Genomic DNA, 19,365 nt, shown 5'->3' on the forward strand with positions numbered 1-19,365 from the left:
GACAGCAACATCCTGCCTATAACAACTGATAACCATATTTAATCCGAAGGCCTGCAGGTGTCCACTCCTTTTTTGGTTATGTCCAAAGCATTTGACACAGTTGCCCCAAATCCTACTAAACAACTAAACCAATATCGCCTGTCAAATTCCACTCTTACCTGGTTCCAGAGCTACTTAACTGACAGGTACCAAGCTGTGGAATGGGAAAATTCTCTCTCTCGCCTCAGCTGCCCATAACTGTAGGAGTCCCACAGGGTTCTATCTTAGGACCACTATTAATTCACAATCTTCACAAATGACCTCCATACCTCCATGCAGCATGCATCTAGCATTCAGTATGCAGATGACACGTCCTTAATCTGTGCTGCACAAAACATTCCCATCCTCCTGCAAACAACTCAACTAGCATTCTCTGATGTTGAAAACTACCTTACCAAAGCCCAACTCAGCTTATGATTATAACGAGTTCTAACAAAAACACTGATAAGTCAGTTCACCATCTGCTCCACAAATGCTACTCCAGTCGCTCCAGTGGCGCAGGCTAAGCTATTGGGAATAACCATAGACTCCCGCCTAAAATTTGATGGTCTTAACTTAACTATTAAAAAAGTACATGCCAAACTGGGATCACTCTACCATATCCAACCATTCTTACCAACAACACAAGATCAGCCATTACTCGCTCCCAACTTCTATCCACCCTACTCTATGCATCTCCCATTCTGACTAATCTCAACAAAACTGAACTAAGCAAAATGGAAGCCTGCTGTAACAGAATTGCCTGATTTGCTGCAAATTGCTCATATAGAACTCATCACTGTACTGCTCTGAGACAGCTCCACTGGCTTGAATTGCCCAACCTCCTAATCTACAATCAGCGCTGCCTCTGTCTTTCGATCTATTACCTCCCCAATAAGTGTTCTGTTCTCAAAAACCTAGTAAAACATCACTCAGCCAAAAAGCCTCTTGGATCATCAAGCAGACTACTACTAGAAGTGACCAACAGCTACAATAGCTTTGGAGATGCACTATATAGTAGTTCAGTGGTTAAAAAATGGAACTCTGTCCCCACTAGCATTCAAAACACATCATCCAAAGCCTCCTTTAAAGACCTCATCAGGCAACATCTCAAGCAAAGTTGGCAGTGCCATGATTGCTCCCCCGGCTAGTGAAAGCGGATAAGGTACACCTACTAAACCTAGAGTATTTGATAATAGTTTTCAATCGTACAAACACTGGCTAATCTACAATGTATGTACTGTACCTGTGTACTATGTATGTATTCTGTCTTTGTTCCATATTTCAGGTGTACACCACAAATCTATTAATTACCTTTATTTTTAAATTAATATTTTTTTTTTTGTTTGTTCTCTCCACAGTAACTGCTGCATACCACTGTAAAAACATGTCTTTTGTAATTTGTGTGTATACTGATCATGTCTAAATAACTAAATGTATCTGTAATTTTTCCGTGCGGAGCTTTCCTCCCCAGGCCTCTGCTGAAAAAGGGCCTTTTCAGCTCAGACACCCCCCAGTTAACAAATGTAAAATAAATGAATGATGATAAATCTGGAGGAGGGCTGACCTTGTGACCCTATCCCACTTCCCCAAACAATTGAGTGCATCCTCAGTATTACCTGTGTGCTATACTTGGTAGACATCTTTACAAGTTCTGTTGAAATTTTGTGAGAGAAGTTGTACATGTTTTCCTCTATACTAAAGAAAGATGGAAAACTGGGTCTTGTGGTCCTCTAAGTTGTTTATCTTGGGCAGGGTGTCTAAGAGCAGATGTTGCAGCTTTTGCAGCAGAAATCTATAAGGCTTGTACTTGGAACCTGTCTGCCACTCCATCAGGCAGGTAGTCGGGGGTTGTAGCAAGATATGTGGTGTGTGTATTTCCATTTTCCTTGTCTGTATTAAACAGTGTTGCAGTATATTTTCAAGGGGGTGTGGTGAATGAGAGATACCTGCTGCTAGAAGAGTTTTCAGAAAACTTTCAGCAGCGACTGAGACATCTTTAAAAGGCTCTCTGGTACAAAGAGGTGCACTTTTTTCTGTTTGAACAGTTAACAAAGGCCAAGACTCTTACAGTCCCTGTACCTTTAGTTTAGTCATCTCAGATTTGATTTCTGAGCTCCGCTTCTCTGTCAAGGTCCATTTTACAGGCCTCTCTAATTTTGATTTTTGTCTAATTGCCACTTCCCTGGCCTCTGTTAAATTATGTAAGGCTCTCCTGTATGGTATCTCTTACCTCAGATCTCCTGTTCATGTTCCTGTGTATCCTTAGGGCATTTGTTTTATGTTTGAGAAGCTTGCTGCTGCACTTTGAATTTACTTGCCTCTGCTGACATGGTATGCTGACCTGGAAACTCTTCTATCAAGTGGATATTTAATTTGCAAGTTCTTTTTTGCCAAAGTTTCCAAAGAGTACTAGTGTTGAATAGAATAGACTTGCATTTCACATCAAAAGTTTCCACAAAATCAAATTTAAACTTGACATTAAGCCTACCTTTTTGTCTAACTGCCCCACACACACACACACACACACACACACACACGCTCAAAGTAGTCTGATGAATGTCATTGATTGTATGGATGTGCATAGAAAGCATAGATTTTATATGGACAGAACAAAGTCTTGCCCAAAGATGACCTTTGCTAAGTTGTTAATGTAATAGTTTCTAGGTTTGCAATTCCTGGGTGATTAGATAAATTGTATCAAATTTATATTGCATCAAACTTGAAAAGCCTCTTCCTTTATCCCTGGAGCCCGTTTCAGTAGAGCAGTATCTTGCTGTTGTCTTTTATTTCTCTGTAATGTCACTGTTGATGGCGTTTGTGCATTTATAAGGAACCTCCTTGAACACCTTTGTAAGGCTGTAATTAGCTGGGCATTATTTTTCAGGGTCAGGCATTCTTTCAGGGCCATTGTTATGCATAATGTGTTCCTTATTCTTTGCTATACAAGAGTATTATCTGGGGGCTCGTGCTTTAAAGGGTATGAAGGTCCATCTTCTGAACCATATCCTCCCTGCATTCCCCATCTTTAGTGTTATCCTCTTTTGGAGTTGTTCTTCCTCCTCTTGCCTGTTTTTTGCTTAGTGTTATAACTAAAGAACTGGATGGTGAGTAATGGATGATGCATTAAGAGAATGGGGTAGTTTCCAGGCATCCTGAGGAAGTTGTCTGCAGAACAGTCCCACTGCCTACAGTAACCAGTCTTTAAAATTACAGAAGGTGGATCACTTTCTTACAGATCCATTAGTTTAAGTATATGAATTTTGAGTAGTCTTGTGGCCATTTCTATTATCTTTATTGTACTTAATTTGGCAGCCAAAACATTGACTGTATGCAGTGCTCCGAAGTGCAGGGCTGTGCAAATGTGTAGTGCGATGAAGCATTTTCTCTCTCATCAATTCATACTTTGCCCTAGCTAGTGTCAGTGAAGGGATAGCTTGAGGTATGCCCATAGATTGACTGGATGTGCTATTGTGCATGTACAGGGTATCATCCATTAAAATGTAAAAAGGTAAAAAGATGTGTGCATTTCTTAAAAAGTGCTTTTCACTAAAAAAATTTCCACGTACAGTAAGCTTGATATTGAGGAAGTACATTGTGGCACTTTGTATAAAAAATAAAATGTACAAAACACTAAGTCCGTACTTTCCTAGATAGGAAGTATTTGTTACGAAATGGTTCCATTCTTGACAAGTCTGAGTCTTTAGGGGGTGAGTGCTTAACTGCCATAGTTTTATCCTAATAGAAAAATTATTTTGAAGTGTTTTGCCAGACTTAATTACCTTATGTACAGTGGCATGTGGATGCTTCAGTGCCTTACTACATATTCTCTTAGTTATTTAAAGTTATCTTTGGCAACTTTTTAAGTAAAAAGCTTTATAGAATAATTTTTTTCCTGTGACATAACCAAAAGGTCTTTTACTATTACCTTTGATTAAAAGTGTAGTGATGGTGTGGAGGTGTGACCACAGACGTTGACGGATGCAACACAGTGCATTCGTTGGGCTATATCCATTAGTCTCTGTTGGCCTCTCGCACTGTTCGCTATGTTGACTTTGTTGAGGGATATTACAGAAATTTGTGGGTATATCCTTAATAAAAATGTTATGACGCTTTTTTAAGAAACCACTTAATGTTGGTATGATGGGGTGGAAAATGCATTGCAGCACTTAAGTTGCAAAGTGTGTGTGTGTGTGTCTTTGTAATACGTGCGACTAAACAATTTCAGTTGTGAACTTTCACAAATAATTGAAAAATTCAACCCAATACTAACTTGTTCTAGGAACTTGCATGTAAGGGGCTACCATTGTCTTGAATTTAAGAAGTAGCGTATTCGTAATGCATGCTTATTAATCTGAATAATAACTTGATGGGGTTTTAAAAGCATAAAGCAAGAAGTGTACATTTTTAATTGCCTATGCTTATGTGGTTACTTTTCCCCACAGGTTCAAATTACTATGTGCGTATTCTGAGTACGATTGACCGAGAGCTGCTGAAACCTAATGCCTCGGTGGCATTGCACAAACATAGCAATGCGCTGGTGGATGTTCTGCCCCCAGAGGCAGATAGTAGCATCATGATGCTGTCATCAGGTAAGAAATGGTCAATATTTCAGCTATCATCTCCATATGGAAGCTGTAATCTGCATATGGGAGCTGTAGCTACAGGATCTGTAATGTGTACTTGTAAGTCATTCTGAGACTTTGGCATTTTATTTGACACAAAAAAGCACACTTTTGTGCTCTCTCTCATTTTAATAAGTCTGTAATGTATGAAGTGACGAATTGAAGTGTCTGGTTACATAGTAGAGATGCTTTTCAGCAAGGTGTTTTTTTTTGTTGAAAATATATAACTCACTCTGAGGTTGTATAACCTTAGCAGGGCTGTCCTGTTCACTGTCTACATTGCAGGACTTTTTATGAAGTGTAAATTCCATCCACTCATTCAACACAACTGTGTTTTTATACACACAAATAAACTAGGGCAAACTCTATCCTATCTCCTCTGTGAAGTAGCAAAGAGGATACAGGAATTTGCTATATTAGCACCTTTTCCGTGGAAAGACTGGCTATCAAAAAGACAATTTTCTGGGCTCTGTCTCTGATTACAGATGCCTCATGAGAGGAGCTCTTCTGCCACTTGGAGAAACCTTGTTTATCCTTTTTTGCATTCCTTACCACCACTACCAAATGTAGCAGTTTCTTTTCCCTTTTCTTTCCCCTGATCATATCATCCAGATGTTCTTCGTTCCCCATTGCTGCAGTCCTTACTATTGGGTATAGTCCGCATCCAGTCGGCCCGAATACCAGAGTATAAGGCTGACGTCGGTCAGGGCGCATTAGACTGACGTCAGTACGTCAGGGTACTAATGCGCATGACCAACGTCATATCCTCAGTCTTTTTTGCCGCGTGGTCCGATGCAGAAGCAGTTTTGCGAGTGCAGGTTGGCGTTCTGAAATCTTTCCGAAACCGGAGTTTCAGACCGAAACAGAGTTGGCTAAGTACCCCGTTGGGGAACATTTTGGTTTTTTCTTGCCTCAGTATTTTACCGGATGTCAGAAAAAGTGAATAACTGTATTTCTTGTGGGAAACAGATACCTCATAGGGATTACCATACCTTGTGTATACCTTGTTTAGGGCCTGAGCACGACGTTGTTGGTTGCCGCTCTTGTGCTAGGTTTAACAAACGCACTATTAAGAGGAGGTTAGACTGTGCCAGGTTAGTGTTTGGGAAGCGTTGCAATTATAAAATGCCGTCGGATGCTCCGGCGCCCGCTTCAAGAAGCGCAAGGACAAAACAGCGAAGCCTAGGGTTGAGGAACCGGCAGTCCCGGACGTCGGTTCTTTAGGAGGCTCAGTGGAGCCAGAGGTTTTGCCAGGAGTTTCCATGGAGTCCCAGGCAGAATCTTTACTGTTACAGGATGTGCCTTCTCAGGAGGTAGGCCAGGCTGAGGGGGCTTCTCAGGTGACTATTCTTCCCTCTCTTCCCAAGGTAGTTAGAGCCTCTCCTTCTGTTGCCAAAACTTCTTTGAGAGGTAGGCCTAGTTTAGCTTCAGTGGGGGCTTCTCCTAGCATTTCGGGTTCTGTACCTAAGTAACATATGCTTAAAATGGCAGAAGATTTGATTCCTATGATTAGAGGTTCTATGCCCCCGCCTGATAAGAGGCCTAGGGTGGAACCAGAGTTTGATTGTTTTGAACGGTGTTCAGAGGCTTCAGGGTCTTCTGCGGAAGACTTGCAGGAGTATCCTACTTATTCTGATTCTGATGTGGATGATTCCACTCCTACAGCTACTCCTCCTGAGGATTTCTCATTTTCAGAGACTCTGCATTCCATGAGGGAGCACTTTAAATGGGAAGGCCAGGATTACTCTGATTCCAGGAAAAGGCTTAGGGAATTCTTGTTTTTACCCCAGCATAGGCCCTTAGCTATTCCTCCTGTGTTGAATGTGGTGGAAGATGTTTTTGCAGAGGCTTCCCTGAACCCTGACTCTTTGCCTCCTGCTCCTGTTAAGCCTGATAGGTATTATAGGGTGCCCGAAGCTCATAAGTATTTGTTTAAGAGTCCTAGTGGGGACCCAGAAACTATTTCTCAAGGGCCTAAAGGTGTTAAAGCTTCTGTGGTTAAAAATCCTGTTCCCACTGATAGAGGCAAGGGCTTTGGATAGGTGGGGAAAGAAAGTGTATACTTCTTCCACTCTAGCCATGAGAGCATTGAATTGTCAGTTTCACATGCTAAAATATCAGAATTACCTCCTTTCACAATTGAAATCTAAGGTGGATGCTTTGGCAGGAGGTATTGAGTGTAAAGAGTTGCTGGATTTGGTTCATGTGTCTGAACAAGTGGGTAAGCATTCTTTGCAATGTGGTTTTGATGCTGTACAAGCCTCCTCGAGGGTGGCCGCTACTAGTTCTGTTCTTCGCAGGCATGCCTGGTTGAAGGATCAGAATTTAGCTGAGCATGTTAAGACAAGGATTTTGGATGCTCCTTTACAGTCTGATGTGTTGTTTGGATCGCCTGTGGAAGCAGTTTTAAAGAAAATGGAGGACAAAGCTAAGTCTATGCAAACTGTTAAAGATTTTTTGCAGGTGCAGCCACCGAAATTTAGTAGAAATTGGCCGGCTAAGGGGTGGACATATCCTGCTTGTGATTCTCAGTCTAGGGGTAGGTCTAGATGTGGTAGGGGCAGGGCTCAAGGTTCTTTTAGGCCTAGAACAGGGAGTTCGCCTGCTCAGACTTCTGGTGAGGGCAGGGGTCAGTCCTTTCGTAAACAGACCCAATGACCTGTCTTTTCAGCTGCCAGTAGATTCCCGTCTGGCAGCTCCTTTGGGAGGAAGACTGTCTCTTTTCAAAGCAAATTGGGATTTCATTACTCAAGACAAATGGGTGTTGGATATCATTCACCACGGTTACAGATTTTATTTCCATACAATGCCCCCTTTCAAAGGCATGCCAGGCGTTCCTCCTCCACAAAGAAAAGAGGCTCACAAGCAAGTTTCTCAATTACTCCAGATGGGGCCATTCAGCCAGTCCCTGTATCAGAAAGGGGCCTAGGATTTTATTCTCGCCTGTTCCTAGTACCAAAGAAAGGGAACACGTGGAGACCAATTTTGGATTTATCTCTCCTCAACACTTTTCTGGACATTCCCAAGTTCAAGATGTTGACGTTACAACAGCTTTTACCTCTGCTGGGCAAAGATCACTGGATGGTAACTCTAGATCTCAAGGAAGCTTACCTTCATGTGCCTATCAGGCTAAGTTGCAGGAAGTATCTGCGGTTTCGAGCTGGAAATTCTCATTATCAGTTCTCTGCATTGCCCTTTGGCTTATCTACTGCCCAGAGTATTCACAAAGGTTCTGGCTCCAGTGATAGCTTACTTCAGGCTTCAAGGAATTCAAATCTATCCTTACTTGGGCGACTGCCTGATTCTGGCTCAAGAAAAGGAAGACCTTGTACAGCATCTGGAACATGTTATAGCAGTGCTAAGATGCCTAGGGTATTCTGTGAACGAAATAAAGTCCAGTCTAGTACCCTCTCAAGACATGTGCTTTCTGGGTGTGAGACTGAATACAGCAGCCCAGATGGCCTTTTTAACCCCGGACAAACAACAGAGTCTATCACTTTACTTCCATCAACTATCTCATCAGTCCGTGCTGACTGCAAGGACAGTCCTTCAAGCATTAGGGTTCATGGCATCTTGTATTCTGGTGCTTCCCAATGCCAAACTGCATATGAGGAAGCTACAATGGTATCTCAAAATGTATGGACACAGCACTGCCAGGATTTGGACACTGTCATTCAAATAATACCTTGCCTTCAAAAGAATTTTTGTGGTGGGCTCAGGAATGTCACCTAAACAAGGGACTCTCTGTGACCCGGCCAGAGGCGAGTCAGATTTTAACGACAGATGCCTCGGACATTGCTTGGGGAGCTCATCTAAATGGAATGTGGATACAAGACATGTGGCCTGCCAGACTACTGCATCTACATATCAACATGAAGGAGATGTTAGCAGTCCAGTTTGCATTAATGGCTTTCAAGGAGTTACTTCTTCCAGGGCAGGTGTTGATTCTAACAGACAACACAACTGTCATGTGGTACATCAACAAGCAAGGGGGAACACATTCTTATCCTCTATGCAGGCAAGCAATGATTTTATGGGAGACTGCTAAGCTTGCAACTAACTCTTCAGGCAAGGTTTCTGCCAGGAGCACAGAACTCCTTAGCAGATGTGTTAAGCAGACAAATCATGGATCCCCACGAGTGGAAACTGGATCTTCATGTATTTCAAACATTGACAGTGTCATGGGGAACTCCAGACATAGATCTGTTAAACTTCTCCACTAAACCACCAGCTGCCACAGTATTGCACAAAGGGGTTTCATCACACAGCTTGGAAAGTGGATGCTCTGTCTTTCAGTTGGAAAAACCTTCATGTGTATGCCTTTCCTCCTCTACCTCTTCTTCCAAAGGTACTATTAAAGGTCAGACAAGACAGGCCAAGGATGATTTTGATAGCTCCAGATTGGCCTCGGCAACACTGGTACCCACTACTACGGAGTCTGGTAAGGAAGCCTCCATGGCCTTTGCCTCTGATTCCTCATCTATTGTCTCAGCAGGATGGTCATCTGCTCAATGTCAAGCTTCACTCTCTTCATCTAGCAGCCTGGCGTATTCTGTGTTGAAACACAGCAGGTCTCAACTTCCTCAACAAGTTTTAAATGTGATTATGGAAGCTAGAAGACCTAGTACAAGGAAAGTGTCACATGAAAAATGGAAGAGATTTTTATTTTGGAGTACAGCAAAGAATTTGCAGGTTTCTGAGCCTAATTTGAGTGCGGCTCTTCAATACCTTACTGAGTTATTGGACAAAGGTTTGTCCTTCTCCTATTAAGATTCATGCTGCAGCGATTTCAGCTCACTATGATTGTGACCCACCATTGTTTTCACATCCTTTGTTCAAGCAGTTTCTTAGAGGGGCAAAGAATATAAGACCCCCACGTAGAGCTCCTACTCCTGCTTGGGATCTCAATTTTGTGTTGGAAAAACTTACTCTACAACCTTTTGAGCCTGCGGCTACTGCTGAATTGAAATACTTGTCATGGAAGACTGCTTTTCTGTTGGCTATTACTTCTGCAAGAAGGGTGTCTGAGTTGCAGGCCCTTATGGCTGTAGAGCCATTTTTGATTTTCCATAAGGATAGGGTATCATTACGTACTAATCCTTCCTTTCTGCCTCAGGTGGTTTCTAGTGTGGCTTTAAACCAGACTATTCATTTGCCTACTTTTTATGCAGACCCCCAAGATAAAGGGGAAAAGATTTTGCACACTTTAGATGTACACAGGCAATTGCGTTATTATTTAAGCAGGACTAAGGATTTTAGGCAGTCTCAGCAGTTGTTTGTTTCTTTTGCTTTGAGTTCAAGAGGGCAAGCCTGTGTCAAAACAAACTATTTCTAGGTGGATTGGCTTTTGCATTGCATTTTGTTATTCCCATCATGGCAAGGAGATTCCAGCTGGGATTAGGCCTCATTCCACTAGGGCTGCTGCCACTACAACAGCATTTCTAAGGGGGGTGGCAACTAAGGATATTTTGGAAGCAGCTACTTGGAGTTCAGTGCATACTTTCTCTAAGCATTATCACCTTCCTATCTACTCTAAGTCTAGGGCTGGTTTTGCCACAGCTGTTTTGCAAGGCATGTTGTCAGCTCCTGCTTCTTTATGATTTGCCAGCCTCCCTTACCTCTGCTTTGGGATTCTACCCAATAGTAAGGACTGCAGCAATGGGGAACGAAGAACATAGTACAGTTTTGTACCTACCATAAATGTAGATGTTCGAGGATCCCATTGCTGCAGTCAATTACCCTCCCTCCTTCCCCTCTGTGTTTAGGGGTGGTTGTGTAGGTGAGGTTTCATGCTTATATTTTTTGTATATGTCCTTGTATATCTTGTACATATTTTTGGTGCAGGTATTTTGGGCCTTGTTTTTTTAGGGTCTTCTGACATCTGGGGCAAGAAAAGACTGAGGATATGACGTTGGTCATGCGCATTAGTACCCTGACGTACTGACGTCAGTCTAATGCGCCCTGACCGACGTCAGCCTTATACTCTGGTATTCGGGCCGACTGGATGCGGACTATACCCAATAGTAAGGACTGCAGCAATGGGATCCTCGAACATCTACATTTATGGTAGGTACAAAACTGTACTTTATGGATGCCCAGGACTTCTGCATGCTCCCCTGCATTTCCAGTTATTCTGAAGTCTATTCAGAAAGGCAGGCAGAATACATCTAGAGTGATTGCCCTGACCAGTTTCTGGCATTAGTAAGGGGTGGAGTCCCTATACTGTAATTCATCTTTCTTAGAATTCTCTAACCAAATCCCTCTAGAACCCTTTTGACCTGCCCATCTGGCAAGCCTCACCCAGACCTTCTCTCTGTCTAACCATATGAATTACTCCAGTTCTAGTGGTGACCAGGGACTTCTCTTACTGCTTAAGATGGTCCATATCCTTAGTTCTATGGTGAGGACCCAAAGTGTACAAAGGTAAATGGCTATGTTTTTCTTTACTACCGTAAAAGGGTTAGCTGTCTCTACTGCTGTAGTCTTGGATTACATTTCTCAGTTTTGTGATGCATGCCTAATGTACCCTACCGTTAAGGTCCACCAGGTTGCCACATCCAGTTTCCATCAATTCTTAGATTTTCCTTGTGGCTGCTTTAAAAGTTTCCATTCCTGACAGGTACTTCCCAGGTATAGTCTTTGTCTAGGATTCCCTCCCTTTGTGGGAAATGTATTGCATTACTAAAAGTTAACCCTAAATACTTTTGAAGCCAACTTGAAATGCTTATCTTCGAGGCCATTTTTGTAGTAACTATTACTTTTGCTCAAAGAATTTTCAAAATACTCACCCTTATTTGGTTTTGAAGATAAATTTCTTTGTGAACTAATCCTTTCTTTTTGCCTGAGGTAGTCACCAAAACAAACCTTAATCATTCCATTCATTTGCTATTATTCTGTAGGTGTACAAATGGATGTGAATCACTTCATTACATGAATCTCTACATACAGAGCCAATAATACAGTCAGAAACGATTCTGATCTCTGCCATTCCAAATTGGGTTTCAAACTTGTATTGTCTAAGTGGTGCACTAGCTGTATCCAATTCTTTTCTTAAAAAAAAAAAAAGCAAGATTCTGCCTTCTGTGCCTACAGCACAGTCAGTAATAGCAGTGGCTTTTTTTTCAGAAATCCATCCGTAAATATTTGTGCATTTGCTGCACAGAGTACTTCAAGACTATTGGCAGGATGCAATCCCAAATCTGTGTCTTCAGAGCAACAGTCATTGCAGTTAATCCCGTGATGAGCACTCTAGAGGAAAAGCTTGGTCCTGTTGAATGATAAGTATTTAACTGCATCATTCCAGATACAAAAGTTATTTGCTGTAACAGCAGATCTTGCTGAGAAAGGTCCATTCTTGTCATCCTCCCCACACTTTTTCCCCTTATCTCATGGTAGGCATGACCAGGAGAAATCCTGATATTTCTGTATTTGGTATTGGGACACTACAGCTATGTTTAGTGGATTTTTAAAATTCTGATTAACGTGTTACTTCAGTTGGTTGCGTGAAGAATATAACGTTGACTGACTGCAAAATGCAATGCTTAACACCAAGACAGACTTTGATTCTTAAATGAATAAGGCAACTATGTATATTTTGTCACTGATCAATAGCTCAGTGAGTGAAATGTACAACACATCCAGCACCTTGACAGGGACACTTCTGAAACTTTCATGCTACAATTGAATTTGATGTGTTGCCTCTCTCTACCTCACCCCTACCTACAAAATGAAACAAGAAAAAAAATTAAACAAGTGTCCTTTGGCAAGTCATATCTCACTAAATTGGAAATATTTCCTTTTTGGTAACTAAACCAGTCTTGAGACCCACAGTATTGCCCTTTTGTCAAAATGGCTGATTTCCACGACGCATTTATCTGACTGCCTTGTCTCACTGTTCTGCGAGTACATTATCCTGCTTCCCTGTCTTTCTGTGAGAACTTTCTTAAAAGCAGCATTCTTTTACAGACCTTTGGTGCATGCAGTGCTCTCGTAAAAGCATGTAATTTTATGAGAAAAACATTTGTTCACCTTGTTTATTTTTAAGATACTTGTTTTAATGGCTGCACCTCTGCCAGAAGATGTCATATATTCATATATTTGATAAATACCAGTAGTCTACAGCCCCCCCTCCAGAAATAATGGCTTTGAGAAGCAATTCCTCATTTGTGCCTAAAATTGTCACCTGTCTTCTCCATCAGCTTTTATTGTTGTTTTCTCCTATATCATTAAAAAAATTGCTATATTAATTTGATGTACATTTATAGTTAAGATACTGTATGTGGATGCATGTTTCTAAGGTCCTTTGGAGATCAGCTTAGTCTTTCTCCATTTAAGACAAGGAAGATTTGGTGATTTAACAGTTTGTGTTTTCTAAATATGAAAATGTGGATTCTCTGCCCAAAAGTAGGAACTTGTATGCCCTGGTAGCATATTTAAGCTGGTAATAACTCTTATAATATTAAGGGGAGGTTTAAGTTGTGTTGGGTACTTGTGAGGCTTGTATTTAGTCTCCTCAGAAGACATTTATACTGGCAGTTCTAGTATTTTCTCCCTCAGAATTTTTCCTATAACCTTTGTGTCTGTGGTCAGAATTTTGTTGCCTGTTCCCTTACAGGCAGATGCTACTCTTACCAGCTTTAAATTTAGAAAGTAATACTATGAACAGTGTGCTGCTTTTGAAAGTAGAGTGTCTGTGTAATTTGAAGCCAGTGGTTTTATGCTTCGTTGTATATTTAAGGAATAATCCACAACTTTGCATGGGTATGTATGGATTTAAACATTGCTGGTGTGGTTTAGTCACTCTGGCATTGCCCTTGTGATCAAACAAAAGTTGACTGTGGGTAAGTCCTGATATACCCACAAATAGGACTGGATTATTGCTACTGTACAGTTGTATTATTTAAGAAAGAAATTGCTTGCCTTCCTTAAATGTATTTGTATAAGGGCACTTCAGTCTTTCAGTCTTCTGCTTTTTCTTCCTATACTGATATATTGCACATGCATGTGGGCCGTATGTTCATAATCACCTATGAAACTGTCCTTGCACAGTACATCAGTACAGGAGAAGTGACAGAGAAAACAATCTCCATTGTTTTTTTTTCACTGTGGTTGACTGTCCATTCAGCGTGCTCATTTTGAATAATAATGAGCATTTATTGTATAATTGATGAGACCTGTAATGTTCCAATGTTTTGCCTGTTTTCTTTGGCATAAAATCGCATTTCCAGATTTTGAAAAAGGATGCTTAATTTGTTTCTTGCAGATCAGAAACCAGATGTCCTGTACTCTGACATTGGTGGAATGGATATCCAAAAACAAGAAGTCAGGGAGGCTGTAGAACTGCCACTCACACACTTTGAACTTTATAAACAGGTATGATAGACAGAAACATGCTAGAAATAAGTTAATTTTCTAAGTATGTCATGATTTAAAGAAATGCATAATTCAGTACACCTTATTCTGTTTTGGGGAATGTGGAAATTAACTGCATGCATGTTTGCCTTTTAGGGATACATCGTTAACAAGTAAATTTAACATTCCCACACATGCATTTTTTTCGCTATTAATTTTTTAACCATTTATATTCTTACTTGTCATGGTAATGGCTGTTACCGTAGTGCATTAATTTAATAAAGGCAGTTAAAAAATAAGTACTTATCAGTTAAGACCTAGGCACATGTACATTAGTAGAAAAACATGTTTTCATGCATTATACATTACATATGTTTTCTTTCATTATAACAACTGCCATTCACTCCAACATTACATAGATTGCTCAATTCCTGCCTTCCTTTAAACCTGACTTCTCCCCCTGTACATTATTATGTACATATTGATCCCACAAATCACATTTGCTTGTATGCAATTTACTTCTTTCTTTTCCTAAAGATCCACCTAGCAAGTGCTTTTATATTTTTAACAATGTTCAATAGGTCAGTTAGTCTCGGTATAGATTTTGATTTCCATTTTCTAATAATTGCTTTTTTGGCAGCCAGTAACATTAAACTTGAGTTCTTTCTATGCCTAGGCAATTCAGATCCTCTGTGCCAGTTCAAAAGAGTAATTTCCCTAGTTACAGCCATTTATTCACCAATATTTCTGACAAAGTACTCTGTAGGGAAGTTTTAAAATCTGCCAGTTCATTTCAAACCCCCCCCCAAATAAAAAAAAATGTTCTACCTGTTTCTTTCACTTCAAACCTCCAGCATTTGCTGTCTGCCTGAGAAAAAATTGAAGCATCTTCGTCTTGGGGGTAGAATTTGTGTGTTAGCACATAAGGGAGGTAGGTTTTTGATGTGTGCCTGGTGCACACTTCATATTTGTCAATCGGCATTTTTTAATTATAAACATATGCTTACTGGAATTATTTTACTCTGGTGCTTCACAGTACTTTCTTATGCATTGGCAGTGCATTATAAAAGTCATTTTCAGTTTTTCATAAGTTTGGTACAGCTGCTGTAATTATGGCAAGTTTGCGTCAATGGAGGGTTCCAAAAGATTTCCTGTGCTACTGAGTTCAGTCAGCTGAAAGGTGAAGGTAGTCATTTCAATGTTTTATACTAGTTGGAAGCTTGTTTCAGCCAGGTGTATTACAGGATTGTGTGTGGGGTGGGATTCATATGCTCTGTGTACACTTTAAATTCAGGAACAGCTCTACCACAATGCTTGTGCTGTCTATTCACTCAAAGGTTATGCTTAGTGTACACTTTGTGGTAACTTATGAATCCAATATTGTTTTGCACCGCAAGTCAACTCTACAGAATGGTTAAGTTAAAGTTAGTTTTTGAGTATATCACTGTATAACTTAGGGAAAACTAAATATGTGCTTATACCCCCCCATAAATAAATAAATCATGGATGTTATGTGATCCTATCTCGCCTACAATTCTGTACTGATGGGCTCGGAGCCGATCCTCTGCTCCGATTCGGCACGCTATAGAGCGAAGCCTCTTATTGGCTGAGCTATTCTCTATCCCAGGATGCACCACCACTAATCCCCCAGATCTCGTTTGCCGCTTACAAGCTAGGACGTGGTCTCGAACTTGGCTGAGCTAAGTGCTGTTTTTTCTTAAAGTTTTCCTGTCAGGAAATTCTTTATTCTTTACCCAAAAGCTGTTTTAACAGCTATCGTTGTGTATCAGTGTGTTTTTGGATAATTTTTGTGGTGAATTTGTGTGATTGAACAGGGAAAGGTTTCCGTTTAAGTTAGAGGGGCCTTCCCCTATTCTTTAGTGAGTCTTCTTATTTTTAGAGAGGTCAAGTACCTGTTTAAGTTAGAGGGTTCTTGGCCCTCCCTTTTGGTGTTTTTTGTGGTTGTACTTGTACTTGTTAATTTTGGCCTTTTTGTTTTTAAAAAAAAAAGGTTTTATTGTTGTTAAAATCTTTACTCAGTGACATACATAGTGTTTTTTTCTATTAATATAGTGAGTGGTTTACAGACATTATGTCCAAAGAGCATAGACCCTCAGGATTTAAGAAGTGCACGAGATGCAACTATAAAATGTCCATCACTGATGATCACTCCTTATGCGTGTACTGTTTAGGCGCCAAACACCTACAGGAGTCTTGCAGCGTGTGTCACGCTTTTTCCTCTAGGGTCCTCCAAGAGAGGAAGAATAAATTGATCTTGAAAGGGCTGATTAAACCCTCCTTTGAGGAGGCCTTATCTTCCTCTTCCTCTCTAGCCAAGAAAAAGAAATCGTCGGCTCCGACTAGTCCATCGGAACCAACCAGTAAGAAATCTAGGCAGGCTTCTCCATCGGCTCCACGGACTTTGGAGCCGAGGGCGGAAAGGTCTGCCTCAATGCCTCCAGTCTCGACTCCTCTGGTTTTGGAGCCGATGGCTGGGGCTTCGAGAGGCGGGTCACCTTCATCGGCTCCACTGATTTTGGAGGGTTGCCGGCTCAGACTCTTCCCCTTCGGCGCCGAAGCCCTCCTCTGCACCGAGGGAAATTGTTTTGGAATCTCCCTCGTCACCGGTACTGGTAGAGTCTATTCGGAGCCGGTCCCCCAGTCCTTCGGAGCCGATGGAGAAGTCGGTTCGGACCTGGTCGGTCTCCTCCCGATCTTCCAAGATGTCGGATTCGGACATCAACAGGTTGCTCCTAAGACTGTTTCAGTCTCCTGTATTCCAGAAATTAGTTTCGGCTCCAGCCCATTCGGCTTCAGAGCCGATGGCCCACCCTGTAGTTCTGGTTCCTCCTCCAACAGCCTCGGCACTGTTGGAGCTGGTACTGGTGGAGCCAATGGAGGTTTTCGGGTTGGCCCCGACCCTTACTCCAACCCCGGCTCTCAAGTCGGAGTTCGGTACACGGACCTCCTCCGTCGGCCCTGGGGGGGACGCTTCGGGACAGATGTTTTCGGTTCCGAGCCTTCCTCTCGGTGCGTCGGCTGCGAGGGTACCGTCTACTGTTGTGGCCACGGGGGTTGGACCTTCCCAGGACTCTGGCGGTCCGGCCTTCAGGGCCATGAGGAGTGCTTTGGCCAAATCTTCTTTGGCTACCTCCACGGTCTCACCAGCACCTTCCCTACACACGGAGACTGGGTCTTTGGTAGTCCCCCTGTCCCTAGTCAGCGGAGCCCCGGGGCCTGAGGTCACCCCCAGTGGGGGTCCCCCCCCTCCTGGAGGTCCCTCTGAAGCTTCTTCAGAGGAACCCCCAAGGAAAAGACTGTGCAAGAGGAAGCACGTCGACTCCCCCAATGAGTCTCTCACGTCGGACACCGATCTTGATGCGGAGGGGTCCCCTAAGTCGTCCTCAGATGATGTCTCCTTTGCAGACATCTTGGAAGCCCTCAAACAACGAGGCGGCTGGCATTCCAAACCCCCTTCCGCTGATGAGTCGGTGTTCCTCAAGGCTTTCGGGGCTCTGCCCTTCGAGCTCCTAGATTTGATCTGTCGAAGGGCGTGGGAACATCCAGACTCTGTGGAACCGGTGCCTGCTCGCCCAAATAAGTTCTTATCAGCACCCCCAGAGAAGGAGTTTTTGACCAAAGGTGTGGCTGTAGATGCCTTGGTGGTGGCATCTGCTACCCAACAAGATGTAGCAGAGGCTTTGACGTCCGTCCATCCTCCTAATAAGGAGTCTAGGAGCATGGATCGGTACGGGAAGCGCACCTTCAGTTCAGCGGCCTTTACCTTAAGGTCCCTGAACTGTTTAACGCACTTCACTAGATTTCAGAGGGATCTGATCAAGGAGCTTTCAGATACCCTCTTGGGTAACCTACCTGAGCAGCTGGCCCAGACGGTTGGCTCTCAGTTGGCTACGCTGTCATCGCTATCAAACTCGTCCATGAGGCTCATTTCATATGCAGCCAAGGGGGCGAGTAGAGCGGCAGGTACGGGTGTTGCTCTACGGAGGCAAGCCTGGCTCCGCCTGTGTCATTTTGCGGAAGCCTTTAAGTCTTCCTTTGCCGACGCTCCCTTTGATGGGTCCTCTTTGTTTGGACCCAAGGTAAAGGACACATTGACCCGCTGCGAGCAAGAAGGTAAGACTTTGACTGCCGTAGGGGCACGATTTTCCACTCCCTTTCGGCCTTATCCCAAGGCTAAAAGAGAAGGGAAAATGTGGTTCCATAAATCCCAGAAGTCTTATCCCTCGCAGCAGGACGATCCCCCTTCTAGAGGCAGAGGAGGGGGAAATTTTTCTGGAAGACGCCGTCCCAGAGGCGGCAGAGGCCCCCGCAACACGAGACCACGAGTCCTTTCGTGGCTCTTCAGCCTTCCACAATCCCTGAAGGATTGCCCGACTGTGCAGCTCCGGAGCCAGTCGGGGGTCGTTTTTCGAGGCACCTAAAAGCCTGGGAAGATATCACTCAGGAATGATGGGTGCTTCGAATCATCGCCGGAGGTTACGCCATCCCCTTTTCTCACTTCCCACCGCCGTCCAAGAAAATCCCGGACCCGCCACCCAGTCAACGGGAAATCGCAGCCTTAGAAGTCTCAAAGCTGCTTCAAAAAGGAGTCATCCAACCGGTCCCCGCAGACCAGATCGGATTAGGGACTTACTCAAGATTCTTTTTGGTGCCAAAAAAGACCGGGGACTTGAGGCCCATTTTGGATCTCAGCATCCTAAATCGATCAGTCAAAAAGTCCAAGTTCCGAATGGTCACCTTACAATCCATTCTCCCACTGGAGAAAGGTGTTTGGATGTGCTCCATAGATCTCAAGGACTCCTATTACCACATCCTGGTGGATCAGGCATCCAGGAGACATTTGCGCTTCAGCCTGGGAGACGGTCATTTTCAGTTCTGCGCACTGCCCTTTAGTCTCACCACAGCCCCCAGGGTGTTCACCAAATGTTTGGCGGTCGTGACTGCTCACCTGAGGAGTCTAGGATTCCAGGTGTTTCCGTATCTGGGCGACTGGCTCCTAACTGCCACCTCCAGGCGTCTACTATTGCAGAACCTACAAGCCACAATATCACTAGACACTTCCCTTGGAATCACTTTCAATTGGCCAAAGTCTGTGTTGCTGCAATCTCAGCGCATAAGGTTCATCGGAGTAGAAAACAGACTCAAACCGAATGCGGGTCTATCTTCCTACAGAAAGGATACAAACTATGCAGGCTCAAGTCCGAGCCTTGATTCTCAGATCCAAAGCTCCAGCCAGGATGGTCCTGCAGCTATTGGGCTGTTGGCCACTGTTTTTCTAGTCCCCTTAGCAAGATTGCATATGAGAATTCTCCAGTGGCTCCTTTCGACACAGTGGTCCTTTCAGGATCTC

At 43.0% G+C, this 19,365-nt stretch overlaps 1 protein-coding gene across 1 annotated transcript in view; it reads left to right on the plus strand.

Moving 5' to 3' along the window:
• Window positions 1-19,365, plus strand: part of PSMC4 (proteasome 26S subunit, ATPase 4) — a 643,785-nt gene that overhangs the window by 150,044 nt on the left and 474,376 nt on the right. Inside the window, exons 4-5 of the mRNA XM_044079358.1 lie at window positions 4,464-4,610; window positions 13,906-14,015. Coding sequence (XP_043935293.1) covers window positions 4,464-4,610; window positions 13,906-14,015 — 257 coding nt within the window. The remainder of the gene's footprint in view (window positions 1-4,463; window positions 4,611-13,905; window positions 14,016-19,365) is intronic.

This window comes from Protopterus annectens, chromosome 8.part0 (assembly GCF_019279795.1).
Source record: "Protopterus annectens isolate FY-2018-M chromosome 8.part0, PAN1.0, whole genome shotgun sequence".
Classification (NCBI taxonomy): Eukaryota; Metazoa; Chordata; order Ceratodontiformes; family Protopteridae; genus Protopterus; species Protopterus annectens.